The following is a 20,681-nucleotide window of genomic DNA, read 5'->3' as shown; positions in this document are numbered from 1 at the left end:
CAAAGTTCCTGACTACAAAAATAAGAACCACTGATGTATCGAAACCACCTGAAACAGCATGACTGTAGTGAGAGTATCTTCACTATTTCTGGAGGCTGTTTTCTCCCTCGGCCCCTCCCACCTTCTAACCCTCCTTTCAATGCGCCAGTACTTTTCTTTTCAGGATCCAAGTGCGGAAGTGTGTGTTCATGCTGGGGGAGGGGGGCAAATGTTGAGCCTTCAGGTTGGACTTGAAGGTAAACTGGGTTGAAATGAAAACTGGAGATTATACAACAAGAACAAAACACTGTGGCTGCCCTTCTGGTGAGAGTGGGAGAGGTTAAGACCAATATAATTTATTGTGGTGTAGTTATATGTCCATTCTAGGACATATACTGGCATTTGTTTCCTGGGCTGTGTCAATGCCACAGCGCTGGCTTAAGTTACCTCTGTTTTGCTAAGAACATGAGAGGAAGTATGAAAATATTTTGTTAGAGAATAAATACTTGCAGTAGCCTAATTTTTTTTATATACAGAATTATAATAACTAACCTTATCTGCCAAAAAAGAAGTCAAACATTTAAATTTTCAGAAAGCATTTCTTAAATTTTCAAAGCAAGTTAGTAAGTTCATAAAGACTAGGAGTAGTTTCTTTTTATTTACTGCCTACAATTAAGACCAAACAACTCTACAATCTAGATGAGTCTCACTAACTGGCTACGATGGCTGGTATTCTATTAGCCACTGTTGATTGGCAAATTGAATTATTTAAATTCAGGTTAATGAACTGAATTGTCTGTTTCCCTAATTTTCTCATTTTGGTAACATATTACATTTTTCATAGAAAGCTGTCTCAATACCAATTTGGAATGAAGTGGGTTATAGATGAAAAGACGTCAGTAAGTTGCACTGAAATAAATCATGTATTCATCTTTATACTTTAACAAAATGGAGTTTTCTTTGACCAGTTGTGTTCATAGTCTGAAAGACTAGGCACATATCTTAGCTTGGATTGCTATAATAAATTGCCACAGACTGGGTGGCTTAAACAACAAACGTTTCTCATAGTTCTGGGGATGAGGAGTCCAAGATCAAGGTGCTGGCAGAGTCGGTCCTGGTGAGGCCCCTCTTGCTGGGCCTCTTGTAGATGGCCAACTTTTCTCATTATGCCCTTATGTGGCAGAGAGCAGAAAGAGAAGCAGACTTTCTTGTGTCTCTTCTTATAAGGGCACTGATCCCGTCATGAGGACTCTGTCCTCGTGACCTAATTGCCTGCAAAAGATCACATGTCCAGATGCCATAGCATTGGAGATTGGGGTTTCAATACATGAATTTTGTGAGGATATGAACATGCAGTCCACGACAGTGTGTATTTTTTTTAAATCTGGTAATAAATATTCAAGTAAAATGAAGACACCAATATATAAATTATATCAGTCTGTCTTTGCCAAACACTGAGATCTGAATTAGGACAGACAAAATTTAATTCTACTGTTTTGACATCATATGAAATCTCTGATTTCAAACTAGCTGTCTGTGTTCTTTTAAAATGTGCTAATCCTGAAAAACGTGAGCCCATAAATGTATGGAGAAAATTTAAGGTCCAAATAGTGGCTTTACTTATTTTTTAAAGGCTTCCAAGATGGTTCATATAAATGTGATCCTGCCCAAAGGCTATTTCTGTCTCTATAAGGTATCTAATGAGGTCTTCTGTTCAATCTGCAAAGGATGATAAAGCATTGCTGAATGGTTTTGTCCCAGATGCACTGTGAATAAGATGCCTGGTACAACAGATCAAAGCCCCCTTGAGGCATTATTATATGCATTTATTATGAAGCATTCAAAAGTGACAGTACACAAGTCACCAACAAAACAGCGGTTATTTCACGAAAATTATGGGGACGAGGGTGAGGTTCTCTCCAGTATGCCAACAAAATGCAATTAAACAGATTATGTTGCTAAGAACAGTCTGCTTTGGGCTGATTTTGCATAATATATTCACTTAACTTGTACCCACATAACCAAATGTTTAACGGGTAGAAACGTTCAACTCCGTTTCCCAATCTGAGGGTTGTGGATCATATTGCAGAAGTCCTCCAAAGGCAAGGCCTCTGTGTGTTAGGTGAGGCTGGGAGTTCGGCAGTGAGCACCAAGTTCTTGCTGCTTCTAAGTGTCCTGGGTCCATGTGGATCCCTGTAGGGCCACAAGAGACCTGAGGTGAGTGGCTCTCTGTACCAGTTCCCCCCTTTGCCTCTTAGGACAAATGATTCATTTGATTAAACAAAAAAGAAATCCAGATTTCACACATCTCCTCCCACTGCTTAAGATGAGAGAAAAGGAAGAAAAGTGGCCTTGATCTTCCTAAAAAAAAGATAGCTTTCTATTTTCCTGAATCTTCAGACATTCCTCTCACAAATCCAGCATTTTTTTATTTGGTAAAGACTTCCTCCATGTATCTGTCAGCTCTGAAAAGAGCTGAGAAAATGTAGCTGTCAGTTTGAGAATGCAACCATTTACTTAATCATGTGGCATTTTTTTAACTTTATTTTTTTTTTTAGAGAGTCAGAGAGAGTGTGTGCATGCACTAGCAGGAGCATGGAGGAAGGGACACAGAGAGAGGGCGAGAGAGAGAATCCCAAGCAGGCCCTGTGCCCTCAGTGCAGAACCCAATGCGGGGCTCCATTTGAGACTTGAACTCCCAAACCATGAGATCATGACCTGAGCGCAAGTCAGATGTTTAACTGACTGAGCCTCTGAGGCACACCAGTCATTTAGCTGTTTAAGTCATATTGTCATTGACCCTTTTTTAAAACCAATATTTCTGTAAAATTTCTAAGATACTACAGATAAGGAAGGCCCATCTGGGTTCCAGCATGTGATAGGTCTTTCTCGTTTATTTTTCCTGTATTGTCTCAGTTAACAAATTACTTCTTAATTTTAATTGATGAAGTTATTCTTATGTCTGAACTTTACTTTCCAAATCATACTTTGTGCTGTATACCTGAGGGCTGGTATGTGTGCTATAGTCCTTTTTTTATATCACTACTATTGTCTAGTTGTTTTTATAACCAAACGTGTGTAATATTTATAAATCCTCAAATAAATAATTTTACCATGAAAGTGGTAAAGTATATTCTGTTTAGTAGTTATATCTGAATTTATGATATTTACTGTTAAATTAAGTCTTACAGTCCTAACACTAGGTGAGATAAGAAGTTCAGTGATTCTTTTATGACTGTTTTGATTGTAGAAATATCATCCTGAGTAGGAATTCTCATTTTTTTAATATTTTTTAAATACATTATTACCAATGGAAGATAAAGAGAAAATGTGACAGTTAAGTCAACTTGAAATGATTTTTAATGCTTTGTTTTTATAATTATATATTATGCTTTATTTGCAGGACCGTGTAAATGCATTAGAAACGGTAAGTTGGGGCATTTTCTTTCTCCTTTTGTCAGAATTACTGTTGTGTCTTGGTGTGGATTTCAGAGCACCCCCTCACCCCACCCAAAGAAGCAATTCCAGAAAGCACTTCTAAAACTACATCTAGGATTGAAAGGGGAGAGACTAAGCTAAACTATACCTGAAAGGTAGGTGGATACACACCTTTAAAATGAAAATAATAGTAAAAAAAAACATCAAGAATGATGATACCAAGATGTCCTAAATTATGGAAAACATAATTAGTTTAAATGTAATCAATATCCTGTTTGTTTCTGTATTTCCCAGTCACTAAAAGGATTGGTTGAAAAGAAGTGGAGATTGGGATCCTGCTTATACTTTGAGGTCCAGATAGTGAACCTTAGTATTTTTTGTTTTTAATTTTTTAATGTTACTTATTTTTGAGAGAGAGAGAGAGAGAGAGAGAGAGATGGAGAGTGAGCTGGGGAGGGACAGAGAGAGAGGGAGACACAGAATGAGAAGCAGGCTCCAGGCTCTGAGCTGTCAGCACAGAGCCCGATGTGGGGCTCAAACCCACAAACCGTGAGATCATGACCTGAGCCAAAGTCGGATGCTTAACCAACTGAGCCACCCAGGCACCCCAACCTCAGTATTTTTGTCCATTGTTTTTACCACTACCCAAATAATGTTAAAAGCTGGTCAGCCTTTTTCTCAATACTCTTACTTGCAGGAATCTAGTATTAGGGAATACATTTCTTGAGGTGCACGAATGTAAGATGACATGCCTGCAATATTTACTGTAAAATGATTTATTTGAAATGATTTTAGAGAAAAATGGACAACCTCTTGTTTGACAATACAGTAATGAATGGTTAAAGTGTGGACTTTCCACCCAACATGCCACTATGGTTATGGAAAGGGCTTGTACTAGAAGACAAATTAAAAAATAAAATAAAATTGTGTCTACTTCAATAATAACAAGAAATGATAGGCATATGAATAAAGAGTAGAAGAGATGTAGCAAAACTCATCAGTGACTTGTTAGACATGAGTTAGGACTGTGATTTCATTCCTTTCTCTATATTTTCAAGTTTTATAAAACATTATATTACTTTTATAAATAAACCTTTGTATAATGAAAACCATGTGAATTGAAAGAATGGTAGAATAAATTATGGTACCACCTTATGATGAAAGATTTTCAGCCGTAAAAAGTCATATTTTTAAAAAGTAAATATTGCCATATTATGCTCCCCATAATATGGGAGCAGTATATAAAGCAGTATATATATATATATATGTGTGTGAGGGGGAGTGTGATGCAAATATTGAGTATTTTGTGTTAAAAAAAAGACTCAGAAAGCAAGCACACAAAATATTAAGAGTGACTTGGGACTAGTGGTGATTTTTATTTTTTCTTTCTGTGTTTTTAATGAACAGGAAAAAAAAAAAAAAAAAAGAAGCCTTTCAACAATATGGCCAGTAAAGAATAAAATATTTATTTTGTGAGTGTGAGGTGGAGAGATGCTAATGGGGCACATTTTAGTCCTGTGTAAGCAAGTGATTTTGATTGACAGTGTCCAGACCCTAGTGGGTAAATAATCTATTCCTTAGATTTAACTGGGCCATTTGGAAATTACACTGACCTTCTCAGTTTCAGCATGATGACATTGTAGGTGAATAAAATGTTTAGTGTTCTTCCACATATATTTTACTTACCCTTAGGAAGTGTCTTGCCAACAGGATTTGGCCTGTGAATTAAACACTCTTTTTAAAAATATGAACAAAAATAGAAATTTTGAGTGTGAGGACTTGAGTTCCGCATGTAAAATGCCGCTTATACAACATTTAGCAAATCACTTGTTTCTTGATTCCCTCATCTGTAAAAATAAAGATAACAATAATTAAACTTATTTTACCAAGTTGTGAGAATTAAGAGAGAAAATATATATGAACATGTTTAGGGCCAAACAAATGTTAGGTTATCATTATGTGATTGCTTATTATTTCTTATTTAATCATTTTCATTACACCAATATGCCATGCAAAACTTAAAATCATACAAGCAGAAACCAAAACCTATAAATTTTATTAGTATTTGTTAGTCTTTTTAATTTATCAATCTCTTTACTAAAAGTACTATGGAGTATGATCTTAATAAGTACCTATTCTAAGCATTCCTTTAGGAATAAAGGTAAAAATAAAAAGTCATCATGAGAAAAATAAAATCAATTAAACGGACAAGGTTTTTTACAGTGGCAGTTTTCTCAAGATGGTTTTAATTTGAAATAATTATCATAAGTAAAGCCATAAAAATGAAAATGCTCAGTAATAATGTTAATGCTCAAATATTATGAAGTCCTTTGACTTCATATGGCATTATAAGCAGCAGATTTAATACACTTGGTAGATTATTCAACTGGTAAAGTGTTTTATAGTTCATAAAATCAAATATGCTGAAAGTAATCTCAAGATCATTTATTATTCTCTCACAACTCAGCACTTAAACCGTAGAAAAGAATTGGTGGTCTACATTTGGTTGGGTTGGTATTAATATAAGATATTGGATGTAGGCTGTATGTTCTGGTAATACAAATATGCAAAAGTTCAAAACTTCATTGTTTCATTAGGAGATTTTAAAGGTTCAGTAGTTATAATAGCTGAAAATGAGATGGTCTTTTCATCATAATGAGCAACGTGAGTTGACTTGTCCCCAGTGATCTAAACACTTATGTCAGGATCATGTGTCTGTTTTTCCTCCTCTTCCTCAACTTTTCCCTCTCCTTCTTCACTAGCATGTAAGCTTCTTGGGTTAGAAATTACTTTTTACTTGCAAATGCAACCCAGGGCCTATCAAACATTCCTGATATATACTGGACAATCAGTAAACATTTGTAGAATGGATGTCAAACTGTACATATGTGACACTCACATAAGGATATGCGGGTTTACACAGAACCAGTCCCAATAGTTGAAGGAAAAAGTTCCCCGGAAGCAAATCAATTTATTATTTTCCCCTAGCCTTTTTGGTTAGGTTTAAACTTTATTTGATGTTTCACAAAAGTTCTTAGGATCTTCATTAAAGTTTAATGTGAATTTTTTAGTAATGAACCAACTCTTAACCAAAATATAACAGGCTAATACCCCAAATAAAGCTAAGTAATTACCTAAAAAACAAATCTTGATGGAGAGCCCCAGTTGATGGGCCATGGATGAGACATAGCAGTGGATATTTATTGGGTACTATATAAGGCACTGTGTTGACAATGGAAGAGAAAAGGAAAAACTATAATCAGTTCTCCAAAGGAATTTGTACTTGAATTGAGAAGTTACTTACAAGTAAATAAATTAATGATGTAAGATAAAGATACATTGTCTATACTACATGAAGGAAACACAATGCATTTTGTAGGAGCTTTTATAAAGAAAAAAAAAATCTTAAAGAAAAATTATAAAATAAGACATCATGGTCCAGGTTCTAGGAAAACCATGGATTTTGTACTTTGAGGACATGATGGAGGAGATTAGATTCATCTCTGAAACTGGAGAATCACTGTCAGGCAGAAAGAGCCAGAGAAGGCATTTATGTTGGGGCTGTAATTAAACTTTGAAGATAGTAAGAAACCAAAGGGTTTGTTAAAAGACAATTTTACCAAAAAAGTAAAATTATGAAATCATGACTCTTCTACAAATATGAAATGAAATCATGGCAAATGAGTTTATTTAACTCTTTAATTAATGAGAGAATGAATAAAATGTTACTGAGGCTTAAAGGAGAAAAGAACCACATATAGGTAGGCACTAGAGTTCTGACATGCATTTAAATTAGATGCAAAACTGGTTTCTTCCATTGTGGAGGAAGGAAATAAGTTGAAACTCCCCCAGACAACATTTATTTGCAAGTCTATGAACAAGACTCATTTGCATTGCTATCAGTTGTCTACAACACAGAGAGTTAAAGTGGTAGCACAGCTATTTATTCATTTTTATTTAGCTTTTATTTTGAGCATAAAATCTTCGTTAATGTTTTATTTATTTTTGAGAGAGTGCAAGCAAAGGTGGGGCGGAGAGAGGGTCACAGAGGATCTGAAGCGGGCTCTTTGCTGACAGCAGTGAACCCAATGTAGGGCTTGAACTCACGAACCATGAGATCCTGACCTGAGCCAATGTCTGACACTTAACTGACTGAGCCACCTGGATGCCCCCATAAAATGGTTTTAAATCAGGCCTTGTGTCACGGCAGATGTAGTGTGTAGGGATGCAAATGTCCTGCTCCTGATCCAAGATGCCTGTAACCACTTCCAGCCTTTAGATTTGCATTGTAATGAGACAAAAGAAAGGAAGAGAGAGCAGGTAATTTCCCTTTAGTAGACACTAGAATTTGAACATACTATTTCTGTCCATTTCCTTGGGCCAGAATTTTGTGGATGATTATAACTAGCTCTAGGATTCAAAGAGAGAACCAGATAAGGCATAGACTTTTGGAAGTTTCAAAGTAAACTTCTAATCCACTCAAGGTCAGAAAACAAACTAGAGTAGAAGTTATGAAATATATGGATGTGAATCATAATAGTAACACTGTGTTATAAAATGTGTGTGATACAGCAAAAGTAGTATTTATGGGGCGACTTCATGGCTCACATCTTTAATTAGAAAAGAAGGATGAAAAATGATGAGCTTAGCACCCAGCATAAGAAATTAAAAGGATGGCACAAAAACCTAAAAAAAAAAAAAGAAAAGAAAAAAGAAAAAGAAAGGAAAAAAATAGAGAAATTATTATAATTAATAGAAAGCAAACATGCAATATGCAAGCCCAGTAAAGATGGTTGTTTAAAAAGAAAAAAACAACCAATACCCAGCATGACTGATGGAGAAAAAAAAGAGAGTAGATACAAAGGGGTAATATTAGGAATGAAAAAGTGGATATTACTATAGCTATTTGAGAATGTAACCACATACCAGAGTATTGTGAATAATTTTGCAATCATATATTAGGAGAAATAACTAAATTCCCAGAAAAAAATTAATTTTCCAGAGTTAAGAAGAAATAACATGAATAGTGCCATAAGTCAATCTTTAAAAATAATAAAAAGTTTCATCAACAATTTTTAATCAATTAAGAATTTCTCCAGAAAGGGGCCACCAAGCCCAAATAATTTTTTTAGAGAAGTTCTACCAAATATTATGGGAACAGATGATTTTAATTTTACAAAAACTCTTCCAGAAACTAGAAGAAGAGGGAACATGCCAAACTCATTATGAGTTGGCATAACCTTGGAGACAAAACCAGACATAGAAAGTATAAATAAGGGAAATTAAGGGACTTTTCACGCATTAACATGGATGCAAAAATATTATACACAAAATATTAGCAAAATAAATCCAGGAATGTATTCAAAGGAGAATTCATCATGAACAAACTGGGTTTATTCCAGGAATTCAGAGTTGGTTTAATATTAGGAAATCAATCAATGTAATTCACCATATGACAGATTAAGGAGAAATAAATTTAATAAGATCATCTCAGTGGATGAATAAGAAGCATTTATTCTCATATCATTATCAAAACCTGTTTAGCAAACTTAGAAGGGAATTTACTTAATCTGAGTCATGTAAAAAAAAAGCAATGACAGACATTATCTTAGCGTTTTGAAAGTCCTCATTTAAGACCAGGAACAAGGAAAGGATGCCCCATTCCACAGCTTCTGTTAGATACTATACATGCAGTCCTAACTAAAGCAGTTAAACAGTTGTTAATTGCAAATAGTGTTGCTGTCTAAAAAGTTCTAGGAATTCATAGTTAAGAAAAATAGAGTTTAAGAAAGTCCATTCTCTTTCTAACTCCAGCAGCAAGTACTAAGAAAATGTAACTAAAAGTGTACCAGTACAAAAGGAACAAAAAATACAAAATACATAGAAAAAAAATCAAACAACAACAACAAAAATGCAAGTTCTTCACAGAGAAGATACTCCGGAATAGCCAAGATAGTTCTGAAGATGAGCAAGTTGGGGGTAGTTTTCGTACTATATGTGAAATCTTATTAAAGCTATGAAAATTCAGGTAGTGTAGTCTTGGCACAGGAATATAAAAATAGGCCAGTGTAATCAAATATACGACCCATAAGCAGAAATACGTGTACATGGAAATGTGATGTCTGGTGCAACTGGCATCCCTGATCAGGGAAATAAGGAGGGACTTTTCAATTGCTGGTCTAGAAAAAAAGAAATTGAACCTCTGTCTCAGATGCAAAACTTTAAAACAAAGTGTAGTTTAATATCTTCATGATCTTGGAACTTTGAAGGATTTCGGCGGGGGCGGGAGGGGGGATGACACTGAAAACACAGATCCTAAAAGATGTGACTGATGTGACCACGCTAAAATTAAGAACTGCTGTAAGTCAAAAGACAACATAAAAATAGTGAAAAGAAAAGCCACACTTAAAATATGTTTGTGGCAAAATATATAGCTGAGTAGCAATTTGTATCCAAATCAATTTGTATCCAAATCTTATTGCCAACAAAGCAATTAGAAAAAGATAACCTAGATTTCAAAAATAAAAAAAGAAAAGTAAAAGATATGAGCAAGCATTTCAGTTGAAAAAGAAATACGTGAATATATTCAGCTTCATTAATAAACAGGGAAATGCTAATTGAAATCACAAAGAATTGTCAATTTTCTTCAAACTGTGTGTATATATTTTATATACTCTTTTGTATCTGACACATTTTGCCAAAAAAAAAAAAAAAAAAAAAAGAATAATAATATAAAAAAAATTTTTTTTTTTTTTTTTAATTTTATGACAAAATGATTAATGCTGACCCTGAGGGTAATGTTCAGAGATAGCTGGTGAGTTAGTCTCCAGACTGGAGTAAAATAACCCCTAGGAGTAGGCAGAGATTTTCCAAGGGGTCTTCAGACACAGATAGTTTTAAGAGAATCGATTTTTACATCCTCAGCTTCTACATGCATTTCAAGCAGAGTCCTAAAATGACCCTGCCTGAGGAGGCCACCGTACTTTTCCTAATCAACCTCCTCTCCCTTTACGAAAGAAAGGCCTATTTTTCACCCACCCAAGGTTCCATGATGCCAGATTCCCCCAGACACTTCAAGGTGCCCCCAGACAAGGGGCAATTTATGATTTTGATGCCTTTGAGGCCTCCTCTAATCAAGTCACTAAGGTAAGGCTTCTTGTCCTTGTTAGTCATACATATATTTTTGATAAGATGGTTTTATTAGATATATGTGGTATTGGGAATATATATTCTGAAATTGATATATATTGTTGATAGATGTTGCGGAGGAATAATGACAATTTTATTTAATGACCTCACCTCTTTTACCCCCCTACTATAATCAGGAACAAATGTATAGCTCCTGAGAACAAAACCAAGGGTTGGAAAGAAGTAATTGAAAGTGTCTTCTTTTATTCAGGTGACAAACTTTGGCCTGGCTCCATGCCTTATTTATCTGTCTTAGAATTATAATTCAAAAAGTGGTTGTCACAGAGCATATTAACACATTTATAGAACTGAAAAATCAAGTCTGACTTTTTTCTGCCAGAAAGTTAGCCTGATTTGGCTGATTGGTTTGACATAAGGACTAGCTTTGCCAATCTGCAACTCTAGGGTTTTAATGGAAATATATTTAATGCTAATATAAAAGTATTTTTTTAAGTTTATTTTTGAGAGAGGGAGAGCATGCATGTGTGCAAGTACATAAGCAGGGGGTGGGGGGGCCAGGGGTGGGACGGGGGCACAGAGAGGGAGAGAGAGAGAGAAAGAGAGAGAGAGAGAGGGAAAGAGAGGGAAAGAATCCTAAGCAGGCTCTGTGTTATCAGCACAGACCCTGACGCTGGGCTCGAACTCACGAACCGTGAGATCATGACCTGAGCTGAAATCAAGAGTCAGATGCTTAACCTACTGAGCCACCCAGGCACCCCTAAAACAAAAGTATTAAAAATGTATACTGAGAGAATGGTATTAACATTAATATTTTTAATTTTCTTCATACTTTCTTCATATGTAGAATTCAGCGAAATGCCTCTAAGTGAAAAAAAACAGTTGTAGTCATTTGATAAGTCTTGGTAAATAAAGCCTCTTTCATATACCTTCCAAAACAGAAAGTGAGTGACTTTAATAACTACATTATAGTCCTTTGGCAAGTCAAGTAGTTTCTAATTCTTTGCTTTCAACAAAACTGAAAGAGGACCTAATCAAGCTGATAGATCATTAAAATTAATTTTTGATGACAGATCACTATGTAATATTTGCCATAAAACTAGGAAGGCAACTGAGTGACATTGTTATAACAAAACCACTTTCATTCTCATGTACTGTTACATGTGAACAAGATTTCTCAGTGATTAAATCTACAGAAACAAAGAAACAAAAAAGAAATAGAAGTGAAATGGATCCCTGTCTTATTCAAGCACAAGTTAGCACTTACTTATGGATACATGAACTAATTGAGTACAAGAGAAAAGTAGGCAGTATCCATCCATTAAGAGATATACTTTTGGAAGCTTTGGAGTCCTTATACATTTTACATTAATATTTCTTCTCAAAAACGTTAATATACCTAATATTAGTTATAATGAGAATTCAGGCAATAAAAATATATAACACTTAAAGCATTATGGTCACAGGGCATTTTAAAAATCAGTTTTCTCTAAATATACATTTTTGTTACAGACAAGGATGAAGTATGATAGGATAACCAATACAAAAGACTTCCAAACATAAGTATATTTTACATTAGGAGAAAACTCTGTTGGGGAAAATAGATGGGAAATAAATTCAAAGGGCAAAGGAACAATATAAAATGTCTGTCTTCTAAAGAGGATCTAATTTAGTTATTCTGTCCATGGGTAAATGGTGGTAACAAATTACTGAAGTATTTAAAGTTTGCTGGATACGTTTATGTGAGTAATATAAGAGTTTTATTTGAAAATGTCAGTATTTACAATATTCCAGAAATTTCTTCCTCTGCAACTGCCTAAATTTATGATGAAAACATTTGGAAAACCTTGAAATGTGTATGGGGGGTGGGGTGGGGAGGGATAAGGTAGATACATAGTTTAAAAAATTATTTCGAGAGTATTTACTCAAAATTTTGAAAATCATTGACTTAGAGCAAATGTGTAATTATGTAGCTATAATTTCTCAGTGTTTAATCAGCTTCTCAAATCCAAGTGACCTAAAACAATCCAATGTCGCTTGTTTTCAATGTATACTTAAAGAGATGATATAACTTACAGGATAAATCCTAATATGTAGCAATATGGAGAAATATATACATAAATTTACCTATATTGGGAAAAATTACAAAACGCTGGGAAACTCTTAGAAATATAGGTTTTATTTAAAAAGAAAAAAGAAAACTGTTGGATCCTTTAGCACACCCCTAAAGGATTCATTCAGGTAATATTAGTGGTAACAGATTTGAACCATGCACACCAGTTGATCTTCAAGAGTACAAGAGAATGCCAGTATGTCTCCGTGGAAATTACCAAGTAACGCTATATTCTCTCCCTTCACACATCTGCCAAAACAGTAGACAATTGCCATTGGAGTTTTTATTTTTAATTCTTTCCATCCCACCTGGAGCCAGCACTGGTTGTACTTCATCCTACTACATGTGTGATCCACTCTTCAAGCACTTAAGTTGTTGAAGAAGCACCATTGTTCTTTGTTAGAACACCAAATTCAGCTCTACGCCACTTAGGAATATATGGTGCCAATAGAGTTAACGTACTTACTGAAGTGTCCTGGTTAAGCTCAGGAAGTAACTGACTTGAGTATGTAAATCTGGCCAAATAACTGTTAATTATTTGCAGTGCTTCTTCTAAGTATTTGTAAGAATCTTAAAGCTAAGTAAAACTTGCCTTTATCTCTTTATAAAGCCAGAACTTGCTGTTTCAAAACCAAAGATCAAGCTAGGTTCATTTTTGGTTTTGCCAAGACTATGAGCCTCTCATTGAAGTTGCCTGAAAGGTTTAGTCAAATTGGCTTTACACCAAATAAAACGCAGTGTGCTCTGTACAGTTTTGACCCAGAATCAGGTGAATCTCAGCAGTTTTGGCTGAGCTACATTGTAAAATTTTGGATTTGTTCAAACTTGACACTTCCTGGGAACCCATTCAAACTGAAACCGGAAAAAGGTTTTGCACAAACCCTGTCCTAGCCCGTTCTGCCAAGTTTCCCACTGCTCTAATGTTAGTCTACCTTCTGTATATTCGCATTGAGGGCAAACGGAAATATCCTCATGAATCTCTCATGAGGGATCTTGGTTGAAACAATCTAGACATTCTCCTTTCGCCACCTTGTCCCAAAATACAGAGCCTGTTTTCTGCATTAGTCAGTATTAAAATATGTACGTTTTCCAATAATGGGGTCATCTTCAAAGGGTTAAGTTTCTAAAACATGTCTGTATTTAAGGTCAAAGGAAGAAAATGCTACTCAAACAAATAGGCTGTTTATTAAGAGTTGCAACCTTGTGGCAAAAGGTGATGACCAATTTAAAAATGTAAGACTTCCTTCAGTCTGCAAAAACGGTTTCTTACAGCCCTGTCAAATTTCTCATAAACACGGTGACATAGGGAAAGTGTCATTGAGAAATTATATAATGAATGCAGCTTCACCAGCAGACGAATTTAATATTATCAAATTGCTCAGTGTTTGGAGGTCAGACTGACAGCTTCATATTTGATGCTGATAAGTAGTCATACTGCCTAACTGCCTTACTAGGCAATGTGTTTCATAGCCCCACTCTAAATACTATCAATAACATAGTGCATCCTCAGGAAGAAGCTCTTGCTTTATATACGGAAGATAATATGAGTGTATATTACAAAACACGATGGAAGTAGCTTTCTGAAAAAATATAATATTTAAGAAATGCTTTCTGTTTTTCTTCAAGAGAGCCCATATGGGTAAAATCTCCGAGTAGTAGTGTATTAAGTTTTGTTGTTGTTTTTTTTTTTTAAAGGTCCTACCTTAACTATAAAACAAAATATTTGTATTATACCCTTAATATGTAGTTGGTGGGAGTAGTATATCTTACATATTTGAAGTAGCCTTTAAATAAAAAGCTGATTTGGGGGATTTTTATTTTGTGCATCTAATTTTAACAAATTACAGACAAGTTTTAGCTGAAAATTATTATGTGCCTAGTTTAAATGATGATGATATGGTAAAAATAGTATCTGATTCAGAGTCAGAAAAGCTAGGTTCTGGTCATATGTCTATCATGGCCAGGCATGTGAGCCTGGACAATGTGTTTAACCTCTCTCATTTTTAATTTTCTTATTTTTTTTTTAATGATTGGGCTGGGCTAGGTGATATCTAGAAGCTCCCCTCCCTAATAGGTTCTGGTCTAATCTAAAAGGAATTAAAATTCTGGCCTTCAAAATTTCTGACCTACCAATAGTTGCTATCAAACAATTTACTTCACTCAATCATAGGATATTATATAACAGGTACTTGTTGAATCCCTACCGTGTCTCTCTAATTTCCTATGGAGATAGCAGATTAAGTCCCTGCTGCCATTTTAGATAACATTCCACCTGGAAGGAGTCTTAGAGATCCTTTTGAAAACCCCTCACCCTGCAGGCCAGAGAAGTTGATGAATTGCCAAGTGTGGCAAAACTAGGGCTAGAATTCAGGTGTCCTGATCAGTGACACCGTGTTCTTTCCATTCCTCATACTCCTCTTGTGACTCGTAAGAGCAATGAAGACATGAGTAAGGAACACTTGACAAGTGTCTAGTGAATGTGCAGAATGAAAAAGAAGGAAATCAACAGCTAGATCCCGTGTCTTTCTTGAGCAGGGCAAGAAGTGGACTTATACATAGGACATTGACATTCCTGGACCATATGTAGGACTGTCAGAATATGCCCTCAACTTATTGGTAAATAGAGTTTTATAAAGCACTTTTGAACTAGTTTTCTTCCTTTTGAATCTTGAAGAAAAGAGTTGGCATGCCTCGTTTGCATTACTAGTTCTGTCTTGAGCATGCTCAGTGATGCTCAGTGCCTCAGTGGATCTGTTTTATTTTATGCATCCACATACCAACTCTAATTCTACTTACACAAGTGTTTATAAAGTTTATTTAGGGCTTTTAACAAACTTTGATCTCAGATGAAAGGCTGGAGAGAGCATAAATTGTCACTATTAGCACTATTAATATAAATATCCAAAGTGGTCTTATGTTAATTATTTAACATTAATGAATGATTTCAACCTATCATTGCCCCCAATTACATTATATTTGAACATCAAACGGTAAAAGGCCAAACCATCAAAATAGCCCTTCCCTCATTATTCTCTTTAGGCTCTCTGTTCCTAATTATTTTTGCATGGCTGGTGTTACGTAAATGGTTTTCTGAAGCTTTTTCAGTGCTTTTCACTACTATCATCTCACCGTCTACCTATCCACAGCAAAGGCCAGTGAGACACATCCTTGACTTGTCATCAGACATGAACCAGATTGTCTAAAACACATTAAATAGAAACTCACTGACAAAACACCTGGAGTCAATGGAGTACTCCCTTTACATCTTTTCAGAGAACTTCCTGTTTTCATCCCTTGCATTTCTCTATTATTTCTAACTCAGAACTTGTTTTGTTCTGTAATACCTCAAAAGTCCTCATTACACATTAGTTTTCCTTGAAGAAGAGTGTATTTGCAGGTGAGTGAGAGGGAAAGGCAAAAGGCAGGTGACCTCTAAATGTCTTAGAGAATGATTAGGATTTGGTAGACCGGGAGTTAGAAGATCTAGTTGTGAGCCCTGGCTCTATTACAGCGACAACTCACTTCACTCCTCTGAGCCTAATTTCTGTTATCTATAAAGTGAGCCCAATTATTGGCCTGGCTTGTCTCACTGTTTTGTTGAGAAGAGCAAATGAGATAATCGATGGGAAAGTCCTTTTCTCATTTTTAAAAATATTCCTCCATTACGTGTGTGTTACTTTCACCAGTCACAGAAGCAGGATACATATGGACTGGAAAGTTTGGGCTCATTAATCAGGACATTCGAATTTTTGTCTGAGTTTCACCACACAGGTTATATGTCTAAGTACTCTATATCATATGAAGTTTACCTTCACAATTCAATTCAATTGTGTCAAATTTTGGCTCTGAGACATGTGGGTTTACAGATCTTAATAATCCTAACAATTTTAGTTCAACATGCTCCCACCCCCAGATTTGGTTGACCTGGGGTAGGACTCAGTATTTTTTACAGCTCCCCAAGATGATTCTAATTTGAAGTCATGTTTGAGAATCCCTGATTTGGGTCATTGTCAACATGACCTTTAAGAATATGCCTTATGGTTCATCCCCTCCAGCCTGTACTCTCCTTTCATGTCTATTGGAGTTTGTTCTATTCATTTCTACTGAATTAATTCCATACCTTTTCTACTATAGTATCATATATTCTGTCTCCAGTATTTCTTCTTTCTAATCTACCAAAACCATTGTAAGATTCTTTCTCAGGCATTGTGTTCGTTAATTTTCAAGTATCTTACTGAAATTTAAATTTGTCAGACTTAACGTGTAGGGCAAATTTATCCAGTCATGAATTTGCCAAATGACTAATTCTCTTATTTTAACAAATTGTAACAAACTGGCCAATGGAAAAAAAACATTTTTGGAAACTATATGAACAGTTACAAAACAAATCAGTTGTTTTGTAAATCAACATATTGGGAAAATTGGCTTTTTAATCCGTTTGCTTTTGGCATCTTGACTAAGGTTATATAAACTACCTGCCTTCCTCATTTCTTCTTGTTTCTCCTTTTACTACCTTTGTATTAATCCCCTTTGTAGCATCACATTCATTACCTTTGAATCGTTTCTCCATTCAGCATGTGACAACCAGATAGATACTCCATGTGAAGGATTGAGTGTGAAACATGTCTTCTTACAAGGCAGTGTTGTGCAAGTGGTTCGTGAATTATCACACTTCCCATCAGACCACCTAGAAGCAGTTCAGGAAGGCTCAAAGGGAAGAGAAATTAGGCACTACATGGTTGAAGAGGATTCTGAGAGGTGGTATAATCTTCAGTATATCATCAGGGGTAGTTGGACCCAATCTTGAGTTTCAGTTCCTTTGGAAGGATTGATTTTTTTTTTTTTACTTTTATTCTTTCTTAAATATCTTCCAAAGAATAAAGAGAAAGTTTCCTCATTTTTAAAAGGGAAAACACTGATTCTGTCTTGCAAATACCATATGGATCTATTGAACCATGTTATAAATCTGAGATACATAATGGATCTTGGTGAGCTTATTTTTGTGAAGCATTTTCCTACTTCATCATCCTTGGAATTATTTTATATGTTATCGATCAATCGTTCCCAGCTATGCTAGAAAAAAACTAAAATAGTATGAAAGTGGAGGGATAATGGAATCACACAGAAGGATTTGTAGTAAGTGAACGAAGTCATTACTATTATATAATATTTCAGTTTTCTTACTGTGCTGTCCAAAGTCTATCAAGAAATGAAGAGATTTTACCCTGCTTGCACTTTACCAAGTTAGTCTGACACACTCTGATGGATGGTAGAAGACATGAGACAAAAGACTTTGTTACTCATGGCACAGTGGGCTCCGTGAGCTACATACATGTTTGCAACTTCTCTTTGCCTCTGAGGTCTCACAGGGACAATATGGACATGGGTCTAGGTGGACATTGCACATGCAGTGAATCTGTGTTATAGCTAAGGAACCCTGAGGTTACGCAACCCCCAATCTTTATAAAAAAGAGCTACAAGAAATGCTACACAACCTTTGTCCCAGGGAAACGCTACATCTATTTGCTTTACAAAAATCCTTGAAAAGCTGGGATAAAAGCTATCATGAGACATTGTAGCAGTGCCATGGAGAAGTTCCTCCCAAATGTTATATTATCTTTCAAGAAGAAGCTTTGTAGGGTTTTCTTATTATTACTTTTATTGAATGCAGGTTGAGAATTCAGAATCTCTCATTTCTCTCATAATGACAAAGAGAAGGAAACTGACAGAGGAAGACATTTCAGTTATTAGATGAATCAGAAAATGAATATAAAGAGACAGACAGCAGCACTCTAGAAACTAGTGATGATGGTGAAATTGATTATATAAGCAAAAAACCAGATTATGTGTCTTCAAATGATAATGTCCTAGATGAATTTTCCAAACTGAAGAATTGATGAATGAAGAATGTATTTTTAAGGACAAAAAGGAAATAGGATACTCTCATCCAGTTAGTTATTCAACAAGAAGAACTCATCGTGCAATATTTTGCAACAAGATGCTGGACCAGCCCATTTTTCTAAAAGAATGTATTCAGTAGGCTTTCATCTTGTATTCCTGTGTATTTACTTCATAGGGTTCCTAAGTGGGCAAACGTTGAAAGCAGATTGTATAAAAATGTGATTGGAAGGAGGAGATCATACAGAAAAGAAAATTTTCATTGGATTGACCATCTTAATTGATGCTTATAGATATAAAAAATGAAAAAAAATTGCAATTATGTAGTGAAAAGATAGCTTTATCAATTTAAAAAAATAGGGGCTGTCAGTACTTTTAGAAGTATTGTGTTTTGAAGATGCAAGTGCAAGAATAACGAGCCAGAAGTAATGATAAACTAGAACTTGTTGGAAATATATCTGAAATTCGGAATCAATATTTATAAGATGGGTATTTTCCAGAATCATGAATGACAGTTAATCAGAAGTCCATTGTATTCATACCTTTAAAACCAGGAGAATATATAACATGCTTAAATTCTTACTAAAATTTCCAACAAAGTTATTCTTCACTGTTATCTGTTATTTAAATGTTAATGTCTGAAATTCAGAATCAATATTTATAAGATGGGTATTTTCCAGAATCATGAATGACAGTTAATCAGAAGTCCATTGTATTCATACCTTTAAAACCAGGAGAATATATAATATGCTTAAATTCTTACTAAAATTTCCAACAAAGTTATTCTTCACTGTTAATCTGTTATTTAAATATTCTCTAGATTATTTATCAAATAAGTAAAATACTGTTTTTAAAACTTTACGTATTGGACCAGAGTAAATGGCGATGACTAATTTTTCACGTTTACTAAAGATTAAGGAGAAGTAAATTGTTGTGTTCCACGACCTGGAAGCAAAGTGCCATTCTATATTCTCGTTTGTTTGTTTGTTTGTTTGTTTGTTTGTTTGTTTGTTTGTTTTACAAATGAATTTCCTGTTCCCCTGGTGTGTAAATTGCGACTTACTTCAAATGATATTACAGTAAATTTGATGGACCCAGGTTGACTATCAATAGGTATTTTGTTTGCATGTCCAGAAAGCTCCTTTAAGTCATTGGATTCCCTCTAAGTTTAAGAGATAGAGAAAATATTTATATGTAAAGTAGTGTTCTGCATGACTTTGTGATGTACCTATGTCTGCACCTTCTTAGAAATAATATAGACCAAATCTCTCACCTTTAGCCTCCAACTAAAGTTGGTGATGACGGTGAGGCAGGTAAAGGCAATGTAAGGCAATACAAAATACTTCAGATTTTGTCTTTCTGACTGGTACTTCTCCTGGGTATCCTCTCCTAGTATATCCCAAGAAAATGTAGGGAGCAGGAATTCTCAAAGAAAAAGTAGAATACCTTTCTCACGTAACTTGATTTATTGTCGCAACATCATTATTTCTTTTAGAATGTATCCCAGAACTCCTGGCACACCCATATTCACCGGAGAGCATTATCTCCTCTTTTACATTAGCATGTTTTTAAATTACCATTGCATGTATACAGTTACTGGATGACTGAGAAGTAACTATAGGACCAAATTCAGTATGTATTTATTGGGTAGCTGTTATGTTTTAATACCAAAGAGCCCAAAAATAGTAATGTATAGTCCCTATGCTTAAAATTTCCCAGTTTAATGGTAAAAAAAAAAAAAAAAAAAAAAAAGGTCTGTTAATGAGACATTACAATGTAATATACATATGTCTCGCTATTGCCCTAATAACTTATTTTCATTCAGGAACCGAAAGAATATGCTTGAACTAAATCTGGGCAGCTTCAGCAGAGTGAACTCTGATGTAGTGATGTTATGTAGTTTGATTTGCACACAGTAAGTGCTCAGTGATTCTTGTTGCCTAAAAGAAAGACATATGTCTCATCCAGTTTCTGTATAACAAATCCTCTGAAATCCTGCCTAATTTCCAGAGTATTGCATGGTTTCTGGAGTTTTTATAGCATACTTTTAAATGTCCAGAGTCATGTGGTTTGGGTTACTTCTGTTTTTTTGTTTTTTAAATGTGTC

General features: G+C 35.0%; 1 protein-coding gene across 5 annotated transcripts in view; it reads left to right on the top strand.

The window, feature by feature from the left end:
- CEP128 (centrosomal protein 128) overlaps nucleotides 1-20,681 on the top strand; it is a 398,532-nt gene that overhangs the window by 332,261 nt on the left and 45,590 nt on the right. For all 5 annotated transcript variants that reach the window (XM_040477908.1, XM_040477910.1, XM_040477907.1 and 2 more), the window contains one exon: nucleotides 3,383-3,406. In XM_040477908.1, coding sequence (XP_040333842.1) covers nucleotides 3,383-3,406 — 24 coding nt within the window. The remainder of the gene's footprint in view (nucleotides 1-3,382; nucleotides 3,407-20,681) is intronic.

The sequence above is a fragment of the Herpailurus yagouaroundi genome, unplaced genomic scaffold (assembly GCF_014898765.1).
Source record: "Herpailurus yagouaroundi ecotype Mexico unplaced genomic scaffold, PumYag 141, whole genome shotgun sequence".
NCBI lineage: Eukaryota > Metazoa > Chordata > Mammalia > Carnivora > Felidae > Herpailurus > Herpailurus yagouaroundi.
The sequence above is the reverse complement of the archived record's forward strand: the minus strand, read 5'-3'. Positions and strand labels throughout refer to the sequence as shown.